At 39.4% G+C, this 22,359-nt stretch overlaps 1 protein-coding gene across 4 annotated transcripts in view; it reads right to left on the reverse strand.

Annotated features, from left to right (window-relative positions):
* The window catches only part of tbc1d32 (TBC1 domain family, member 32), a 228,770-nt gene that overhangs the window by 136,461 nt on the left and 69,950 nt on the right, over positions 1–22,359 (reverse strand). For all 4 annotated transcript variants that reach the window (XR_007247581.2, XM_048531424.2, XM_048531423.2 and 1 more), the window contains 4 exons: positions 14,833–14,925; positions 14,338–14,480; positions 8,439–8,566; positions 6,557–6,758 (listed from right to left, as the gene is read on the reverse strand). Coding sequence is in view for 3 of the 4 variants with exons in the window: in XM_048531424.2 (XP_048387381.2) it covers positions 6,557–6,758; positions 8,439–8,566; positions 14,338–14,480; positions 14,833–14,925 (566 nt within the window). In the remaining variant the exon portion in view is untranslated. The remainder of the gene's footprint in view (positions 1–6,556; positions 6,759–8,438; positions 8,567–14,337; positions 14,481–14,832; positions 14,926–22,359) is intronic.

Consider the following 22,359-nt stretch of genomic DNA (forward strand, 5'->3'; position numbering starts at 1 on the left):
TATTTAAAATTATTCTTTTTCAATCTTAAAGCTGATAACACACTTCAAGATATCATCTAAGGTGTACATGATGGACCAAGATACTTGGTATTTAGTAGCACTAGATGAGGGAAATGAATACTCATACTGGGATGGAACTGCTCGAGATTCAGTTGGTTGGTAAATTAATCACGGTGACTATTTTACATGAGAAACTAACATAATAAGATGTTAGAAGACAATTGATATTAACATTTTGTAATGATTAAAGCAACTCGAAAAATTGTGATGGCAAGTAACAAGCTTTCTGGATAGAACTGTAATAAATACTCAGTACATTTGCAGCAGACTAGTCGATTGAGTCACATGCACTGCCATATTCAATCAAGGGTTATACGGTGTAAAAATGTTTTAGCTCACATAGAACTGTAGGAGTACTTTCACCAAGTGAACTACAATAGTTCAAGAATGTAGCTCACCAACACCTTCTTGATAACAGTTGGGCAACAAATGCTGGCCCAACCAGTTATGCTCATATTCCATGAATGGATAACAAAACAAGTACAAGGACAATATATTCTAGAAATATGGATAATAGAGGTGTTACAATAACAGCATGAACATTTAATTAAGTAGAATAAAATGAGAATTTGATTTAGATCTAAATGATTTCTGACACCATATATTTCCAAAAATAATACTGAACTCTCAAATACCAACACATTCCACTGCTTAATAATTTACAGAACCAAAAGTAGACTTATGGATTATTTAGAATAGCTCAATGTCTACCAATAATAAAAATGGTTGGCACAATATGAAGTATTAAATCCACAGAGCAGTCTACAGATCACTGCAGTGTCCACCCTTGGTTAAATGGTCAGGGTGGTTACTGCCCACAATTCCAAACAAGGTTCAAAAGCAACTTAGTGCCAGGAACATCTTAAGTTGGTTTAAGGTGCAATTTCTGCCCCCTTCTCAGGAGGAAGCCCAGCATCAAAGTAGTCCTAGCAGTGCCAGCCAGAAGTGGTGCCACAACTACAACTACACGCAGTTGTACCAAATGGTGAGCTCAAGAGAGCCCAGAATCTGCGAACTGCTACAGTACAGAAGGAAACTATTTCGTCTGTCACGACTTTGTCAGGTCGTCAAACGAGCAATTCATTGATTGCCACTCCCTAGTCTTCTACTGAAAACCTGCACATTTTCTTTTACAGATAACAATCGAATTCCCCCTTGAACGCCTTCATTAAACCCATGTCTACTACCCTCCCAAACAGTGACAATTTAAGAAACTACTGGTAATAATTTTACAAAGTCGCTTAGTTTTTTTTTTAAAACTAGAAATAAAACTTCTCTACTAGATCCCAGTTTGACAAACACAAGAGACCAATGGCTGTTACTTCAGTCAAGGATACAATCTTTAGCACAGCACTAACACAAACTATTGCTAACCCTGATAAGAGGGTGGTAGGTAACTGCACGAACAGTTGGTAAGCCAACTATTAAATCTTTATGAGTCACAAGAAAACTCATGGACATTTGAAAGAATATATAGCTTAAGTTAGACATAGATAGACATGCTTATTTTCTGCAAACTTTAAAGTGCACAGAAAATGAAAAGTATTTCTCCATTTTTATTCTCTACGATACTTAAAGCTGTAGATGTGGCTTTTGTATAATAATGTCAACTTAGCATACAGATTTGTGGACCAATGTGTCAAGTTTGAAAAGAAAAATCATTAGGCCATCTTTGCCAGTGTGATTATTCTAAATTATATAAAAATTTAAGTCACCAATTGCTATTACTGTACCTCTTCTACAAGCCACTATTACTTCTATAGTTATTGGGGTTTTATGGACAATTTGCATTAATGACTTCTCTCTCATACTACTTCTGATCTCCACTCAAACTGATTTTACCTAGAGGATGGTAGATATATGGAACATGTTGCCTGATGGGGTGGTGGAGGCAGATATTCTTGCAACATTTAAATAGCACACATGAGTAGTTAAAATTCCAGGGCATTGTAGGCTATGAACTGAGTGCAGGTAAATGGATTAGTGTAGGTTGGTGTTTGTTGTTTAGCATAAACACTGTGGGCTGAAAGGCCTGTTTCTAGGCTGTATGATTTTCTCTAGGACTCTCTATGATTTTACATCTTGACTGTCCACATCACAATCATTTCTCATGCCTGTATTTCTTTTTAAATCATACAATCAGAGAATCCCTACAGTATGGAAGCAGGCCACTCATCTATCCAGTCCATACTGATCCTCTGAAGATCATCCCACACAGACCCAGCCTCTACCCTATCCCCGTAACCCTGCATTTCCTTTGGCTAATCCACCTAGCCTGCACATCTTTGGACTGTAGGGTTACACCCGGAGGAAACCCACGCAGACACAGGAAGAATGTGCAAACTCCACACAGACAGTTGCCCGAGGCTGGAATCGAACTCGGGGCCCTGGCACGGTGAGGCAGCAGTGCTGTCTGCTGAGCCATTGTGCCGACCTTCATCTTCACAGCTACACCTCTCCTTTTAAGCCTGCCTTTCCAAAATATCAAGTATTCAGTTCCCACCATGAGTCACATTGCAACCACATCTCTACACTACTTATCAGATTACTGACACCAGCATTAAAGAGAACAAAAAGCTTCTGTTGGACAGGCTTCATTTAAGTCTTACTGGAACACATTGTAAAAAATAGCAGATGAATTGATGGTATAAGTAGATGTTAAAATAACTGCTGCAAACATTGAGACGATTTTGCCTTTTTACTTTTCCAAACGCTGACTTCATTTGCTAGTTACTTATATTTATGGGTGTACAATTTGTCCCTTTCTGTCACACTGTTTTTCATTATCCACATCACAGGCAAGCTTTGCCCTCTCTCTAACTTTCAAAGTTTCCGCACATTTGAACACCATCCCAGTTACTTAGTTTAGTCTGATCTACAGCCCTAGTTATTTGATTCACCAGTGCACTGGTCATGGTAGTGAAGCCTGGCCCAACAGTACAGCTATTTTCCGTCACAATTTACAAGAATAGGCGTCTACTAATGTTCCATACAAACACCAAACGGCGATACTTCACAATACTTCCTCACATCTTGCTGCCTTAAGAACTCCATTCCACTCTTCAAGTTTCTACGTCTCTGTTGCAAGTGTTTCCACGATGTTATGTTCCGTAACATCACTTCCAACATGTCTTCCTTTTTTTGCCAAACAGGGCCTTCAAGCATGTCCATCCCATTTTCTGCAATTCTGCACTTCCCCTCAATCCAGCACAATGATAGGACTCCCATGGTTCTCACTTTCCAACCACCAATGTCCATATTCAAAGATCATCCTCCACCACTTCTGCCAACTCCAGGACAACGACAAAAGCAAACACATTTTTCCCTTCTCTATCAGTACTCAGAACAGATTGTGGAAAGAACAGTGTTCGGGTCCACTCCTGCATCATCCACATCTCATCCTCCTCCGACAGTATATTATTGTGCATCCACTTGAGATGTAGGATTTGCCCTCCAAGTAAAGCATCAGTTTTCTTGTACTTCCAATCTAGTCTCACACAAGACAACAAACATGTGGTCTCCTGTGCATACAAACAGCCACAATAGGAGAAATAGGCAATGTGAACATTTTGGAGCCTGCTCCATCCTTCACTAAAATCCCGGTTGATCTATTTGTATTCAGAATTCCATGTCCCCATGTAATCCTGAAAAGCTTAGATTTGTGATAGGCAAGGGAATCAATCCTTTTCTGCCTTGAAAGTATTTAATGACTTTGCCTCCACTGCCATCTAAGGCAGGGAACTGCAAAGCGCATAACACTCAAGAAATTTTTCCTCACCTCAATCCTAAAGGGGCAACCACAGATTTCAAAACAGTGTCTCCTAGTTCCGGACTGACACCGAAAGGAAACACTCTTCACACATCCACCTCCTCAAGACCATACAGGATCTTATGCACTTCAAACAAGTCACTGCCACTCTTCTAAACTCTGGTGGAAACAAGCTCAGCCTCCCCTCACAAGATAACTTCCTCATTCCAGGTATCAATCAGCCTAATCTCTTCTGAACTACCTTCAATGCATTTATATTCTTCTTTAAAATAAGGAAATCAAACTGTGCGCAGTGTTCAAGATGCGGCTTCACTAATGTAATTTAGCTGAAACGTAACATTCTTACTTTGATGTTCAATTTTTCTTATAATAAAGGATAGCAGTCCATTAGCCTTTTGTGCTGTTACCAGCATATGAACTTCTTGGGACCAACGCACCAGATTCCCTCTGCATTTTGGAATTCTGAAGTTATTCTCCATTTGATTAACTTTCTTTTCTTCTTCTGAAGTGAACCACTTCACATTATCCGACATTACACTCAATCTGCCAGATTTTTGTCTACCCACTAAACCTATCTATGTCTATTTGCAACTTCTTGTCTTTTTCAGGCTAATTTTGGTGTTTTCTGTGAATTTAGATATCATGCCTTTGCTCCTCTCAGCTAAATCATTGATGTAACTTGGTAAAAGGTTGAGACCCAGCACAGACTCCTGTGAGACTTCACTCATCACATCCTGCCAAAGACTCATTCAGCATAATGCTTTCCGCCTGCCAGCTAATCATCTATCTGTGCTCATATGTAAACCCCTAGCCCATGTGCTTTTACTTTCTACAACAACCTTTGACCTTATCAAATGTCTTTTGGAAATCCAAGTATAATGTGTCTACAAGCTCTCATATATGTACATTTATCCACAGCACATGTTACTCCAATGAAGAACACCAATAATTTAGTTTAAAAAAATCTCCCTTTGGAGGAAAACTTGCTGATTCTGCCCGATTACCTTGAGACTTTGAAGTGTGAAAGCTATCATCTTTAGTAGTCTATCACCTCTCGCAAGACAGGCATCAAGCTACATGTCTTATACTTTCCTGCCTCCCTCTTTTCTTAAATAGAGGGGGTTTATTTGCTAATAAATAGTCTGATAGAACTTCTATTGAATCTAGGGAACACTTGTGTTGGGGTGACCGCTTTAAGGATCACCTCTGTTCAGTACACAAGCATGAACCAGATTCTAGTCTTTTCCCATTTAACAGATCCATCTTGATCTCCTACTCATATTTCTATCTTTGACCTGTTGTAGTCCTCCAGTGAAGCCCAAATGAAGCCAGACGAACAGCACCTCATTTTCCACCTAAGCACTTTACAACCTCAATATTGAACTCAACAAATTCTGACCATGAAATCTGTCTTTTTCTTTTAAAATTAATTCCCAGGATTTACTTTCACAGCTTTGTTTTTAGTCAGACTTGATTTATGTTCTTCTTTTAACAGCTACTGTTGATCTATGCTTTGTCCTTTCTCAAAAATCATTACCAGCTCCTTTTAGAGATAATAGGAACTGCAGATTCTGGAGAATCGAGATAACAAGGTGTAGAGCGGGATGAACACAGCAGGTCAAGCAGCATCAGGGGAGCAGGAAGGCTGACGTTTCTGAAGAAGGGTCTAGGCCCGAGACGTCAGCCTTCCTGCCCCTCTGATGCTGCTTGGCCTGCTATGTTCATCCAGCTCTACACCAGCTCCTTTCCTTTTTGTTATGTGACCCTTTGATGTCTCATTGTCTTTCTTTGCTTTCTAACCATTCCCTGATCTTCTGTCCCACTTGCTGCTTCCACAATTTTTACCAGCATAAAACCCAGTGTTTTGCCACGTACTTTTTTTAAATAGAGACATACAAGATGATCAGACGATTAGATAGGGTGGTCAGTGACAGTCTTTTTCCTCGGATGATGATGGCTAGCACGAGGGGACGTAGCTTTAAATTGAGGAGTGATAGATATAGGACAGATGTCAGAGGTAGTTCTTTATTCAGAGAATATTAAGGTCGTGAAATGCCCTGCCTGCAACAGTAGTAGACTCGCCAACTTTATGGGCATTTAAATGGTCATTGGATAAGCATATAGATGATAATGGAATCATGTAGGTTAGATGGGCTTCAGATTGGTTTCAGAGGTCGGCGCAACATCGAGGGCTGAAGGGCCTGTACTGCGCTGGAATGTTCTATGTTCTACATTGGACTTGAAATGCTAACTTTTTTCCTCTATCCACAGATGTTGCCAAGTTTCTCCAGCACTTCCTATTTATATTTAAAGCATATTTTGAAGTTAAAACATAGATGCATACAAGAAAATTATTGCAAGAGTTGGGGTGAAACTGCATTTCCTCAACAATTTTAGTAAACTGCACTGGAAAATAGACTTCACCTTATTTTATTTTCATTTGCTAACTTAACTGTTTTATTTGGCTGATTCATAATCGCTCCCAGGGGAGGTGCACTTCTAAGTGCACTAATTAGCACACAGTGAAATAAAATTAATGCAAAAACTTAAGAATGATGCTTAAAATATCTTGACTTCATGTCCAAAAGATCCCTCAGTTCCATCATTATCTCCGTTGGCTTTCCCATTATGATGAAACATAATTTTTCTAAAAAGCTTAGACACAAGACAAACAAAATACTTAGCCGGGCCGATTGCAGAGATTCATGCTATATCTATAACTGTTACCTTCTTCCATGCTTTGGAGATGGATTCATGCAAACCATATGGCATTAGTACGTCTAGGCCTTCACAAGTGTTATATATCTGGCGACAGACAAAGATGAAAGCCCCTTTCAGAGCAGTGGATGGTTCTGTTGAAGCCAAAGTAGGAAACTCTCCATCAAGCAACCTTTTGGTGAACTCAGCAATTATTTGTGCAGCAGAAGGACTGGAAAAAATAAAAACAAAACATAACTCTATTATACATGGCTCATTAAAAATAAAATATCTCAATTTGTTAAACATTTAAATTTTTGTTGTCTGGTTATCCAGCACCGTTCTCAACTGGATAAGACTATGTTGTTATAGGGATGGCTTAGCTCTGTATATTATCTGCTATTTTTAATGTTAAGTATACAGGTAACCTTCTGTAGTAACTTCACCATGTTAATGTCTCAACTATTCCTGGAATGTCCTTCTAGTCTGCACTTAATTAGGATGTGCTCAGGCCTGATTAAAAAGTAGGCAACTATTGGCCTAAGAATTATAGACGGGAGATAGTCAACTCTGCTAAAGCTAATGCCCCACAGTATATCAATTTTGGAATTATTGATCTTACAAAATAAGACCACATGGATTTAAGTGCAATTTGTTAGCTTGGATAGAGGATAGGCTAACAAACAAAGCAGAGATTCATAATAAATGGGTCTTTTTCTGGTTGGCAAGTTGTAACTGGTGGGGTGCCACAGGATTTGGTCCTTAGGCCCTAACTATTTCAATCTACACTAATGACTTGGGTGTGGGGTTAGAAAGTACTTTAGCCAAATTTGCAAATGACACTAATATAGATGGAACGTAAACTGCAATAAAGAAATAAGAATGGATAGATGGATGAATGGGCCAAAATTTGGCAGATGAAGCTTAACATGAAGACATGTGGGGTTATCCACTTTGGGTGGAGGAACAAAAAGGAAACTTTAATGAGTTTCAGCGTAGAGGGATCTGGGTTTCCTTGTGCATGGAAAGGAGAAAAGTAGTCTGCAGGTAGACAGATAATAAGGAAGGCAAATAAAATTTTGGCATTTATTGCTCAAGGAATAAAGCATAAAAGTAGGGAGGTGTTGCTTCAAATGTACAAGGCATTAGTGAAGCATCACCTGAAGTACTGCGTACAATTTTGGTCTCCTCACTTGTGGGGGCACATAGTTGGATTGGAGGCAGTTCAGATGAGGTTCAGTAAATCGATTCCGGAGATGAGATATTTGAATTATAAAGAGAGGTTGAGCAATTTCGAACTATCCTGTCTGTAGTTTAGAAAAATGAGAAGACATCTAATAGAAATATAAAAGATCCTGTAAGGGTATTGACAAAGTAATGTAGAATGGATATTTCTTCATGTGTGCCAATCTAGAACAAGAGGTCATAGCTTTAGAAAAACAGTTAGCACATTTAAAACAGAGATAAGGAAAAATTACTTCTTTCAAAGGGTTGGAAATCTGCAGGATTAATTACCCCAAACTGTGGTGAATGCTGGAACAGTGAGCAAATTTAAGAAGGAAATAGACAGGATTTTAATTCATAATTCATAGAAAAATTGTGAAAAGCAGAGGGGAAAGTGGTGTTGAAACCAAATGAGATAACCATGATCATATCACAAATAGCAGAGCGGTTCGCAAAATTGGCTTGCCTACTCCTATTCCTTGTCCTTATGTTCCTATCAATGATAAACATTAAATGGGAGAAATCAAAGTCTTCTTGCGAGTACAATGAAAGCACCATAGCATGCTTCACCTGTGAAACTTAGCTGTCAGAAGAGAATTAGAATTTATGTCCAAGAGATCATAAAAAAATACAGATCTTAATCACAGACTAATGTTCTCTTTCTCTTAAACTTTATATGTGTTCTTACCAGTTACTTGCAGCATCTTTATTATTTTCACCAAAAAGCAGCAGCAAAAGTCCTCGGTCTGTGGACGCTATCCTTGCCAAGATATCGGCTGCATTTATCAGCGCTGTTTCAAAACAGGCAACTAACATCTATTCAATATAAATAAATCAACATTGCATTTCGTAATGTTGTTGTATCTCAACTTTAGAGGAAAGTAACTAAAATGCAATTGAAAGATATCATGATGCAATTTAGCAGATTTTGTTTTGCGAGCACTGGTGCCAGAAAAATAATGTACTAACATTTTCCGACAACGTTTCTACAGAAACAAATTTCTTCTAATTGAAGGCAAGAAATCACTGTACGAGTGGTTAACAGCATCCACAAGGTTGGACACAGAATAAAACAAGAAATAATGGAAGCTGATCGGAAAAGGAATATGTGATCTTCATCTAGACCGGGAAAAAAAAGGCAAAAATAGCCTAGGTGAGGGGTTCATAAAAGGTTTTCTTGCTGTGACAGCACATTCTGGAGCTAACTAGAGAGCAAAATGTACTTCTCTACGTTTCCTAGCTGCTATCAGTTCTGATGACAAGTCACCCATACTTGAAACATTAACTTTGTTTTGCTTCCACAGATGCTGCCAGACCTGCAGGATTTCGCTAGAACTTTCTGTTTTTGTTTCAGATCTCCAGCATCTGAAGCTCTTTGTTTTAGTTCAGACATGGTACTGTGCAATAAGATAGGATTTTTTAAAAAATGATCTAGTGAAGGTGATCCTTGTTCGTAAATTATTATATGACTGAATTTTATATTCAGTTCAAGGGAGAGAACAGTAGCTCAAAGACTCATGTTTTAAAAATAAATAAGGTCAATCACGATGTCATGAAAGCAGAGAACTAAATGGGACTAACTGAAGAAACTGGCAACTTAGGTTAAGGGTTTTGATGAAAATGTGAAACATGCAGACGTTTAAGACGATTGATCAGAATACCCAGAATGAAACATTCCAATCAGAATGAAAAATGTCAAGAGAGAAACCCACATTCCATGGCTGACTACAAGTAAAAGATTGTGTCAAAGTTATAGACGAAAAAGAATTAAGCAAATTAGTGTGACAGGTCAGAAGATGGGACAAAATATAAAACACAGTAAACAGAATTGAATGCCGAATTTTAGAAGTGGCCTAACCAATGTCCTGTACAGCCTCAAAATGAACTCCTAACCCACATATTCAATCCTGCTTCACTGTCCTCCCTACATGGGATTCCACTTTTCAAGGAACTGTGAACCTGCACTCCAAGGTCACTTTGTTCAGCAACTCTACCCAAGACCTTATCATTATGTGCATAAATCCTGCCTTGATTTGCCTTTCCAAGGTTTTAAACCCTCCATTCCCACTTATATTCCTCATATAATATAGTGACCCAGGATAGCACACAGTGCTCAAGAAGAGGCCTCACCAACATCATGTACAATCTTAACAAGACACCCCAATTCCTACACTCAAAGAAAAACCACAAGAACTGCAGATGCTGTAAATCCAGTACTCAAAAGGACTGAGCAATGATGGCAAGCATATTATACACTTTCTTAACCACCCTGTCTACCTGTGATGCAAATTTCAAAGAATTATGTACCTAAGCTCATAGGTCTCTCCATTCTACAACACTACCCAGGGCCCTACAAGTGCAATACCTTGCATTTATCTAGATTAAACTCCTTCTGCCACTCATCAGCCCATTGACCCAACTGGCCAAGATCTCTTTGTATTTTTAGACAACCTTCTTCATTATACCACCAGTTTTGGTATCATCCACAAATTTATTGACCATGCCTCCTACGTTTTTATCCGAATCATTGATACAAATGACAAACAAAAGTGAACCCATTACCGATCACTGTTGGACACTGCTTGTCACTGGCCTCCTAGTTGGAAAAAATAACCCTCCTCCACCACCCTGTCTTCTACCCTAAAGCCAATTTTGTATCCAATTGGCAAGCTCACCCTGAATCTCACATGATCTAACTTTACTAATTAGCCTATCATGTGGAACCTTATCAAAGGCTTAGCTAAAGTCCACATAAACAATGTCTAACACATCAATCTCATTGAGCTTTACAAGGAAGTAACCAATCAAGATGGTCAGACACGATTACCCTCAGACCAAACTATGCTGTCCACCCTTAATCATCACTTTCCTCTCCAAACATAAATCCTATCTTTCAGAATCCCCTCCAAAAACCTACCCACAACAAATGTTTGAATCACAGGTCTATGTTCCTAGGCTTCTCATTACATCCCTGCTTAAATAAAGGCACAACATTAGCCACTCTCCAGTCCTTTAGCCCCTCACCTGTTGTAATAGACAGCAGAACTATTTCTGCCAGGGGCCCCATAAACTCCTTCCTAACATCCCACTATGATCTGGGATACACTTGATCAGGCCCTGGAGATTTATCCACCTTTGCATTTTCTAAGACCTCCAGTGCTTCCTCTTGTGTAATGTGAACTGTTTTCAAAACATCAATTTATTTCCCTGAGCTGTCAAGCATCCACTTCTTCTGGATGTGAAATTGCTCGCTGAGCTGGAAGGTTAGTTTTCAGACGTTTCGTCACCACTCTTAGGTAACATCATCAGTGAGCCTCCGACGAAGCGCTGGTGTTATGTCCCACTTTCTATTTATCTGTTTAGGTTTCCTTGGGTTGGTGATGTCATTTCCAGCATTGGTGATGTCGTTTCCTGTTCTTTTTCTCAGAGAATGGTAGATTGGCTCCAAATCAATGTGTTTGTTGATGGAGTTCCGGTTGGAATGCCATGCTTCTAGGAATTCTTGTGCGTGTCTCTGTTTGGCTTGTCCTAAGATGGATGTGTTGTCCCAATCAAAGTGGTGTCCTTCCTCATCTGTATGTAAGGATACTAGTGATAGTGGGTCATGTCGTTTTGTGGCTAGTTGATGTTCATGTATCCTGGTGGCTGGCTTTCTGCCTGTTTGTCCAATGTAGTTTTTGTCATAGTTCTTGCAAGGTATTTTGTAGATGACGTTCGTTTTGCTTGTTGTCTGTACAGGGACGAAACGTCTGAAAACTAACCTTCCAGCACAGCGAGCAATCTCACATTCAGAGCCTCAACCTGAGCTACAAATCTTCTCAAAACTCGTTATCCACTTCTTTCTCCACAGTAAAACCTGATGCAAAATATTTATTCAGTATCTCTCCCATCTCCTGAGGTTTAACATAAAGACGACCTCACTGATCTTTAAGGGGTCCGACTCTCTCTCTAACTGCTTTTTTAACCCCGGGCCCTGATGGCCATTTTTTTTTTAAGTGGCAACCAAGATAGTTAATTCAGTGATTTTAATTTTGAAAACAACTTTAGGTTTGGCAAAGGCTCCATTATGTTAGAACATAGCAAATGTGACTCCTTTATTCGAAGAGGGAAGGTCCAGGAAGCGGGAAACTATAGGCAGTTTGCTTAACATCAGTTTTGGGACAGGTATTCATGCAGAACCAACACAGTTCTGAGAAAGGGAAACAATGTTTAACCAATTATTGAAGCTCTTTGAGGAAGTAACATGTGCTATGGATAAAAGGGGAACTGGCAGATGTACTGTATATTCCTGAAGGGATTTGGTAAAGTGCTATATCACAAATTATTGCAGTAAATACAAGTTTATGATGTAACCACGGGTAATCAAGAGGAATTAATAGAAGATTGGTTAGCTAACAGGAAACAGAAAGTAAACATAAATGGGTCATTTTCTGGTTGGCAAGATGTAATGAGTAGTATGACACAACTATCAGTGGTAGGCGGCTCAGCTTTTTACAGTTTGTATGAATGTTGTGGATAAAGGGATCAAAGCTATGGTTAAATTTGCCGATGACACAAAGATAGGTAGAAAATAAGAAAAATAATTTGTGAACGAGACATAAAGAGGATATAAAAGGAATATATAGTTAGGTGAAGATCACAGAGTCAACTTGGTTTCAAGAAGGGTAATCATGCCTGACAAATTTATTAGAATTCTTTACTGAGGTAACAAGCAGAATAAATAAGGAAGAACCTAGTAGATACACTACATTTTGATTTTCCAAAGGCATTTGATAAGGTATTGCCTGCAAGGCTGTTTAATAAGATAAGAACTCACAAGGTCGCGGAGAGTATATTTGCATTGATAGAGAATGGCTAACTAATAGCAGACAAACAGCTGGGATAAAGAAGACAGCATTTTCAGGATGGAGGCCTGTAACTAATGGAGTGTCACAGGAGTAAATACTGGGGCTATAATTTTTACAATGTATATTAATGACTTGAATAACTGCAATCTGTCAAGTTTGTGAATGACACCAAAATGGGTGAGAAACCAAGTGGTGAGCATTCATTCCTCTGCAGAAGGATCTAAAATGGTGAAGTGGGTGAATAAAAAATTGGCAAATGGAATATAATATGGAAAATGGGAGGTTATGCACTTTGGCAAAAAGAACAGAGGAGCTAATAACAATTAAATGGAGAAAGACTGCAGAGGAATTTGGAATCCTTATGTATGGATGAGTATACAAGTTCAACAGATAACATGAGAGGTAAATAGAATGCTAGTTTTTGTTTCAAAGAGACATTTTGCTAAAACAATGCAAGGTACTCATTAGATTACAGCTAGAATATTGTCAACACTTTTTGGTCCCATTACTTGAGGAAAGATGTACTGGTATTGGAGACACTGTTTGTTTCTGGGCATGGATGTGTTTTTTTAAAATTAGGGTACACTGAATAGTCGGGGCCTGTACTTATCTGAGTTGAGGTGAATGAGAGGCAACTTTATTGAAATATATAAAATTCTTAGGGGGCTTGACAGGCTAGATGCAGAGAGGTTGTTTTGCTTTGTGGGAGAGTCAAGAACTTGATGGCGTAATTGCCAAATAAGGAGTGACCCATTTAAGACACAATGAGGAGGGATGTCTTATCCCAGATGAAAATGAATCTGTGGAATCCCTTACCTAGAACACTGTGGACACTGCATGATTAAGACTATTCAAGGCAGAAACAGACATATTTTCAATCAGTGAGGGAATAAAGGGTTTTGGGGAAAAGGCAGTAAATTGAAGTTAAAGATTATCAGATCAGTTGTGATCTCACTGAATGGTAGAGCAGACTCAATGCGTCAAACAGCCTACGTCTGCTCCTATGTCTTATAGTCTAAGTCAGGAAACAACTATTTCATTAGCTTCACGACTTACAAAAGTGAAAATCACACCTTCAGCAGTATTCCTTTATTTAACAAAAAGCATAAATAAATGAAATGCCTTTTGAAAATTATATTCTGTACTGGATCAAATTTACTGTTGTTTCACATCACTATTAATGTAGTGGCAAAACATTACTTAGCTAACTGCTATCCAGAAATATTGTCATACGCCTAAAAATTTGGGTTGGCAGGAAGTAATCCTGCCCTTGAATGATCGGAAGTGGGACGGTGGAGGCAGGGTTACAGAATGTGGAGTAAAGCAAGAGAATAGCTCCATTGCTCTTAATGTCATAATCAGCAAAGTACAGTGGTTTTTCTTACAGTCACTGCTAAATGTGCTGTTTCTATTAAGCACTTGGTGAACTAACCACACAGGATTAAGAAAAACTGAAATCAGGTACAGCAAGATACACAAGAATTATTCAACATTAATTCTGCCCATTGACATTCCAACCAGCAGTGCATCTATTTCATCCATGTGACAGGAGATACATTTTCAGTTTACGACATAGGGAACAAAGCAGACTATTAATGGGCCAAAAGTTAAATACTGTAGTACCTTCATTTTAATTCAACCAAAGATTCAAGCTACATGCAATTAAAAGCATAAATGAAAATAATTACAATTCTAACTAAATTCTTAAAGCACTACTAAAATTTGTTGAAATCACCCCACCTGATCTTCTTTCAGCAATGTGGATATTGGAAAGAGAAGGGAATCTATAATAATGCTTCTGTACAGGCACTCAGTAGCACATTCCTTCCGGCCACATAACATGCGCAATATTTCCATCACAAGATTTGCAGGAGCAAAAGAATCTGAAAGAAAAAAATTTTAATACATATTTAACAGTGTTCAACTGCAGGCTTTTCAAAATTGGAAAGAAAGGCACAGAAGGGCCAACATCATTTGAAAAAGGAAAAGAAAAGTCATTTCTAGCAAAGTTCTGTCAAATGGATTCCGTTCATATGATAAACTTGACATTTGATGTACAGGCCCATTGTCAGACTGTTCCTGAAAACAATAAGTATCTCCATTTTTCAGATACTGGCAGGTCCCCCAAGTGTATTTCTACTATTTTCTATTTTTATTTCTATTTTTCAATTGCAGTCTTTATCTTTTTCACTGCAGACCTTTTGTAAAGAAAATATTACAGCGGTTGGTTATTACCTCCTTGTGTAGTCTTTCCATTCTGTGATGATTTATGGTTCTGGTACATCATCTGGATTAACAGTACTAATAAATCCACCAGAGACACTAGTTCTGGTTTAAAAAGAAAAGAAGTTATCCATCAGTTTATAGAATTAGTTTTGATGAATACATGACTTCTGGCTTCATTCGTTGTTACATTAGAAAGGAGGAATCTTTCACAAAAAGTGCAAAGTTGTCAAGTGTAAAGTAAGTTGTTAGTTAAAGTTAAGATTCAGTATTGCCTTAACTATAATTGTGATATACATATTATACAATTTCCACATCTGATGTAGTTGGTAATTCAGAGATCACAGCACTATCTGTTCACAAGAGGCGGAGAGGGAAGGGAGGAAATATTGGTGTTCCAACAATGTATTCTACTTATTTAATTTGCAGCATTCAGTTACTATTTTCTGGTGTACAAACAGCAGTGGATTTGTTTCTATTTAAAACAAAATGGATAATATTTTCACATTATGTATAAAAATTAACTTCTTTGGTATTAATTATCAATTCTATGCTTTCTTGCCTACAGTGCATATTTCATTATTTTATTTTGTGTTTATCTTTCATTTTCTAACCAGCAATTTAGGAATGAGAGAGGAAGCAAATCTTCAATATTTAAAACATTTTCTTTCTGTTTAAACTTAGACAAATGGTTTTTTGACAGTGTAATGCCAGGTCATTGCTGAAATATATCCACTTGAGGTTTCAGATACAGCAGTGCTCAAGTTGTGTTTAGTACACAGTTACAGAATAATTGTTTTCATGTTTCTTTATTTGGAATTATTTCTTAGTATGTTTATGCTCCTTGGAAGTTTTGGTCAGGTTCACAAAACAGGTGACTCCTGACATCGATGGGAATTTTGATTCGTACCTACAATGCATTCCAAGACAAGGGAGCTGTGGATGTGCTAAAATGTAGTCTGCTGAAACCTCAGCATGTCCTTTAGGAACATATCTCTGAAGGTATTCTAAGCACGATTTCTTAGAAATATATGCTGCATGCATTAAACACACACAAAAAAAATCTAAAAAACTTTTTATTTCAGAGGTTGTCTGAATGTGTAATGTAGATTTTCTCTTTGACATAGTGCATAGCAAAAAAACACAACATACGTTCCAGAAAAGAAATGTGGCTATACATATTGAACAGGCAATATCACACAAATATAAGCAATGGGCAGATATTTTAATTGAATGAATAAATGAGGAAGGAGAGGAGGCAAATAAACACAGAAGAATTATCCATTTTTGGATACTGTAGTCTGAAAGAAAAAGCATAACAGCAAAGCTATTAAAGAGTAGGAACATGTGAATGGGACAAACAGAGAGGACTCAGTAATGCACAAGGAAACCGGGAGGGTGATATCCACAGCTAATCTTCTCAGTCTGGAACTAATTTTCCACACAAATTTTTGTTTCAAAGCCTCACTAATAAAGTTCTAATTTTTTTTTAATTTCCCTATTTTCATAGTTCATGGGATCAGACTAGACCGAACAACCTCTACTGAGCACTCCCACAAGGGTGAATCTGATATGTTTAGCAATTACAGGCACAAATTTCTCATGAGAAACATCAATGCTTTGCCAATTAGCATTCCACCATATCATGCTTTATACAAAAATGTATAAAACAATAGTTTTTGACACCTCATCTTGCACAAACAGCATGAATTTAATTATCCATTTCAAGCCACAATCGGAGAACGAACCTGATTGTTCACAACCTCGTGTGCTGAGGTTGGTTGGCTCGCCGAGTTGGTTTGTTGTTCTGCAGACGTTTCGTTACTATGCTTGGTAACATCCTCAGTGTAGCCACCAATGAAGTGTCGGTGAGTTTTCCCGCCTGGATTTTAAACTCCGGGGTCTGTTGCGATGGATTGCCTCACTTCTGGGTTTCCTCCGTAGTCGAATGTATATGGAGTTGAGTTCAATGTGTTTATTAATAGCGTGCTTCATCGAGTGCCATGCTTCCAGGAATTCTCGTGCTTGTCTCTGCTTAGCCTGTCCCAGGATCTTGGTGCTGTCCCAGTTGAAGTCGTGGTTCTCCTTGTCCATGTGGATTGAGATGCGTGAGTATTAGCCGTGTCTTTTTGTAGCCAGTTGGTGTTCATGTACTCTTGTTGTTAGTTTCCTTCCTGTTTGTCTGATGTAGTGTTTCACGCAGTCTCTGCAGGCGATCTTGTAGATAACATTGGTCCTGTCCATGGCGGGGGGTGGGTCTTTAGTTCGGGTGAGCACTTGTTGTAGGGTTGATGTGGGCTTCTGTTCTACTCTGATGCCCAGTGATCGTAGAAGTCTTGTGGTGAGGTTCTGACGTGTTCCTGATGTAGGGTAGTGTGATGAGTGTGTTGGGGCGCGTAGAATCTTTCAGATGCTGTTCCTGTAGGCATCTCCTGACTCAGTTCTTATAGTAGAAGCAGCGAGGCAAAGATTGGAATGGACTGCCCTTCTGCAAATCCAACCTAAACTATGGCTACTTGACATAAATGATAAGCTTTTTCTGATGAAGGGTCTAGCCCCGAAATGTCAACTTTTGTGTTCCTAAAATGCTGCTTGGCCTGCTGTGTTCATCCAGCTCCACACTTTGTTATCACCAAAAGGATGAGGATGCTTTGGAGAAGGTACAGGTGCCTGTGTCACCTGTAGTCACAACCTCTGTTCCTGGCCAGTGACCAAATTTGAGGAAGTTAATCTAAGGTGTCTGCCACTCAAAGCACAGCATCCAGGTAACTCACCCCTATCTGATATATTGCAGCGTTCAGAGCTCAGTCCAAAGATGTGCAGGGTAGGTGGATTGGCCATGCTAAATTGCCCATTGTATCCAGGGGTCTTTAAGTTAGATGGGTCAGACATGGGAAATCAGGGGTAGGGAAATGAGTTGGGTGGGATGTTCTTCGGAGGGGTGGTGTGGACTTGTTGGGATGAATGGCCTGTTTCCACACTGTAGGGGTTCTATGATTCCAGCTTTTTAACTCAGCTGGCGTTCCTCAAGCAACCAACACTTGTTACAGATGTGGGCACTGTGAACCACAATGGGGTACATCATCTCCCTCATCATGTAGTTACAACACATCATTAAACCCAGCATCTCTTTCAGTTACCTTATTCTTAATTTGATTTTTAACACAATTCATATTGGTCTTTTAGTTTGTAGACTGTAATCCTGTTATTTTAAATATTTACAGTTAGTACTTTGAGCTGAGTGACCCACTAGTAGTCAGTAAGTCAGACAATCAGATGTACCAAGTAGGTGAGAACCTTCATTTGCCATCCATTGGTCAATTGGCAGCCTGACAAATGGACCATTGAGATCATATTTGGAAACAGTAGTGTTGAATAATACAAAGCAGAGCACAGAATCCAGAACTGCCAAATGGATTTAGCCTGCACAAGACCACTGGACAGATCAAGAGTTGTTATATGAGAAAGACATGAATTACCACAGGGTAGGGAAGTAGATGCCAGAGGTAAGGTGATAGTTGCTGAGAAGAATGACAAGTTCCAACATGACCCTATTAATTGGGGACTCAGAGCATTGTTAATTCTATTTCAAATGGATAAGAGAATGAAATTAAAAGAAAAGATTAAGAAAAACAGTTGGAAATCCTAGGAATCACTGAAGAAGCACAAGATCTGGTGTGATGTAGAAGTAAACTCAGACGGGAGCCAAAAGAAAGGTTGAGAAATTACATTGAAAGTATCACAATAGTCTAGAATGTTGTGGAAAAGACAGGAAAACTAGCTCCTGTGCAAGAGTCCACATTAGAGTTTAGTCTCACTTTATGTTCAGAATCTGGTGAAATGCAAATGTGAATATGTGGGAAGTGTATCTCAATCAAGTTGTATTAACAAAAGAAGCAGTGACCAAAAGAAATGCCATAAATCAGCATTTAGGCTATTAAAAAGCACTGTGCTAGAATTTCTAGAGTTGGGTCCAAGTTGCACAGACTTTGAGGCAGAACAGTGGAAGCAGGTGCCCAAATGTAAAGGCAAGCAAATGAACACAGTCTGGTCATTGGACTGTCAGGCTAATGGTGAGCAACAACAGGAAATTTGTTCCCAGTTACATTTAGAATTGGAAAGATAATTAACAGGACAAAGAATCTATTACAGCAAGGAAGAGGTAAATGAGGAGCAGAATGACACAGAAACATAACATAGGTCAGCAAACTGGGAAAGAGGCATTCCTGAAGGCATACTGTGTAGTCATTTCTGGGAAAAGGAGTAAAACGAGAAGAGATGAGGGATGGTTGAACAAGAGGTTTCGTGACAACCCGCAAGGGGGGTGGGGGGGGAAGAGCGAGAAAGAGAGAGAGAGAGAGAGAGAGAGAGAGAGAGAGAGAGAGAGAGAGAGAGAGAGAGAGAGAGAGAAAGAGAGGATATTAGAGCCACCTACTGGATTGTACAATCAGAGTACAAAACCAAGGTAGACCATTCACAACATAACAGAATCATTAGTAGTTTAAAAGTTACTGCAAAAGAGATATCAGTTGTGCTGTATGATCAACTGGAGAAAAAATGACTTTGTACCCAGGACAGATGACACAGCTTGAGATTATTAGTAAAGGAAAAGCAAGATCCACACGTTTACTTTCCAGATTGAACAAAAAGGTGGGAATCCACGGATGACAATAAGTTGCTGCTGCCCATAGTATGCTCAGGGAGTTCCTCAGCCATATCAGAGAAGAAGGAAAAGGGCTCTAGGGACCCAGGATGAATTGAAAATCTGGGTATCGTGGGCTATGGGCCCGAGAACCAGGACACAATCAGACACTGACTGTGAAAGGCTGCTGCTGAATCTGCAACACTGTCAAAACAATCACTCGGCTCTGTTCTGGAATGAAAGAGCAAACGACAAGCTAGACAAGCAGACCCTGTAGTTAGATGAATTGCAGGCTAATGTCAATGTCACTTAAAAGTGGTTTAGCCCTTTGTATCTCTTTTGTACGTGGCTTACAATTGATTTATTTTTTGTTTTCCTTCCCTCAAGAGCAAGGACAATGCTTTTGAGTGTTCTTTTCATTTTTCTATTTGAGAAACGATTGATCTTTGTGTGTATGATGCTTGTTAGTTTGAAATGTGACATACCATTTGGATTAAAACCTCACATATTTAAATGTGAAGAAACTTAGAGAAACTGTAATGAATTCAGCTTTGGATTGGATGGATTTTGGGGTTAAAAATATGTTGCAGGTTTTAAGAATTAAGGATTTCGGTTCCTACCAGAGTTCTCAAAAGATTAGGACGGTTTTATTTTGAATTCATACGTTGCTAATTGGGATTTAGAAGCAAACATTTTAGCTGATTTAAATTCTAAAGGAGAAGAAAAATGAACTGAGAAGCTTGGAGTGACATGACGATTAATCCAAAATCCTGCAGTTTAGCTCAGAGACAGTGGAGAAGCCTAAAAAGATTCAAGTTACTAGGTAATAGTAACAGCATGATTTTATGGCTCCAACACTCTGTCACAAATTGTGGAAAAAGCTCTCATCATGTTTAAATACCAGGCTCTCACATCAAATTTAAAAAAAAATAAATGTGGTCAATTCCCAAGAAACACACAAGGCCAAGACACCTTGAGACCCATAATGCATATATGAAATGACCTTCATGTGTGTGGCCAAACAATCTGCACTTTAAACAAACCGATTGCCCTGAACAGTGCTTGCTCCCAGGCAGTGATTTTAAAATTGATTCTGAGGAAGGGTCACCGCACCCGAAACATTAACTCTGTTTTCGCTTCCATAGATGCTGCCAGGCCTGCTGAGCTTTTCCAGCAACTTTATTTTTGTTCCTGATTTACAGGATCTACAGTTCTTTTGGTTTTTATTTAGTGATTCTAAAATGTTGGCTGTACCACAAGCCAAACCTCAAAGGGAAGCAAAGTGAATCAACACATACACATAATGACAGTCTGTATTTTTAGTTGAGTGCATGTTGATATGATCACCTGGAGCAGACGCAACTATAAATTACTTCTGGGAGAGGTCATATCCAACACAAATGGATAGTTTGGAACGGGGGCAGCAGGAAGTCACGATAGTCAAAGCTAAGGAGTACAAATCAAAAAAATGGTCTCCCCCAGCTCACTGTGCATTATCTTGACATGATCCTTAACCTGTCACTGCAACAGATCAGTCTGCAATACCCCTCCGAGAGGCAAGATTGTCATACTGCCATCATAGCCCAAGAATTCTAGCACTAGAACATCGATGTTGCTGCCTTGAGTGGGACCTAACTAGCAGGAGATTACACTTTCTTCTGAATGGGCAAACCTGAACAACACCGTCTCTCAGTGGTTAGCGCTGTTGCATCACAGTAGCAGGGACTCAGGTTCGATTTCACCCTCAGGCGGCTGACTGTGTGGAGTTTGCATTGTCCCCCCACTGTTTGCGTGGCTTTCCTCCAGGTGCTCTGGTTTCTTCCCACAGTCTAACAATGTGCAGGTTGGGTGGGTTAGCCATGCATTACAGGTTACATGGGATTGGGGGGTGAGGAGGGCATAGCTGCTATCTTCTTCAGAAGGTCAGCATGGACTCAAATGGCTGAATTGCCTGCTTCCAAACCGTATGGATTCTATAACTTTATTGCTGTCCCTCATCCCCAAGGGAGACAAGCTGATTCTCTATAGTGACTTCAATGTCAAAGTCTGGAGGAATGAAAACCTTCGGAAAGGTGAGCTAGAGTCCTCTGCCTGCCACATTGGATGAGATCATTTTTCTATCATCCATTTTGATAGGAAAAAAACTGTGGGAAGAAACCAGAGCACCTGGAGGAAACCCACGCAAACAGTGGGGGGACAATGCAAACTCCACACAGTCAGCCGCCTGAGGGTGGAATCGAACCTGAGTCCCTGCTACTGTGATGCAACAGCGCTAACCACTGACAGACGGTGTTGTTCAGGTTTGCCCATTCAGAAGAAAGTGTAATCTCCTGCTAGTTAGGTCCCACTCAGGGCAGCAACATCGATGTTCTAGTGCTAGAATTCTTGGGCTATGATGGCAGTATGACGATCTTGCCTCTCGGAGGGGTATTGCAGGCTATTATTTGAACGGTAAAAATATTGCAGTATGCTGCTGTGCAGATGGACCTGGGGTGTTCTTGTGCATGAATCATAGAGGTTGGTTCGCAGTTACAACAGGTAATTAAGGCGGCAAATGGAATTTTGTCCTTCATTGCTAGACGGATTGAGTTGAAAAGCGGGGAGGTTATATTGCAGCTGTAGTGGGTGCTTGTGAGGCCATAACTGGCGTACTGTGTACAGTTTTGTTCTCGTTAATTAAGAAAGGAGGTACTGGCACGGGAGAGGGTGCAGAGAGACTCACTAGGTTGATTCTGGAGTTGAGGGGGTTGACTTACGAGGAGAGGTTGAGTAGACATAGGTTATATTCATTGGAATTTAGAAGAATGGGAGAGGTCTTACAAAATTATGAAGGGAATAGACAAGTCAGAATTATAGAATCAGATTCTTAAGTGTTCCCGTAAACATTTTAAAAAGAG

Source organism: Stegostoma tigrinum, chromosome 4 (genome assembly GCF_030684315.1).
Source record: "Stegostoma tigrinum isolate sSteTig4 chromosome 4, sSteTig4.hap1, whole genome shotgun sequence".
Lineage (NCBI taxonomy): Eukaryota > Metazoa > Chordata > Chondrichthyes > Orectolobiformes > Stegostomatidae > Stegostoma > Stegostoma tigrinum.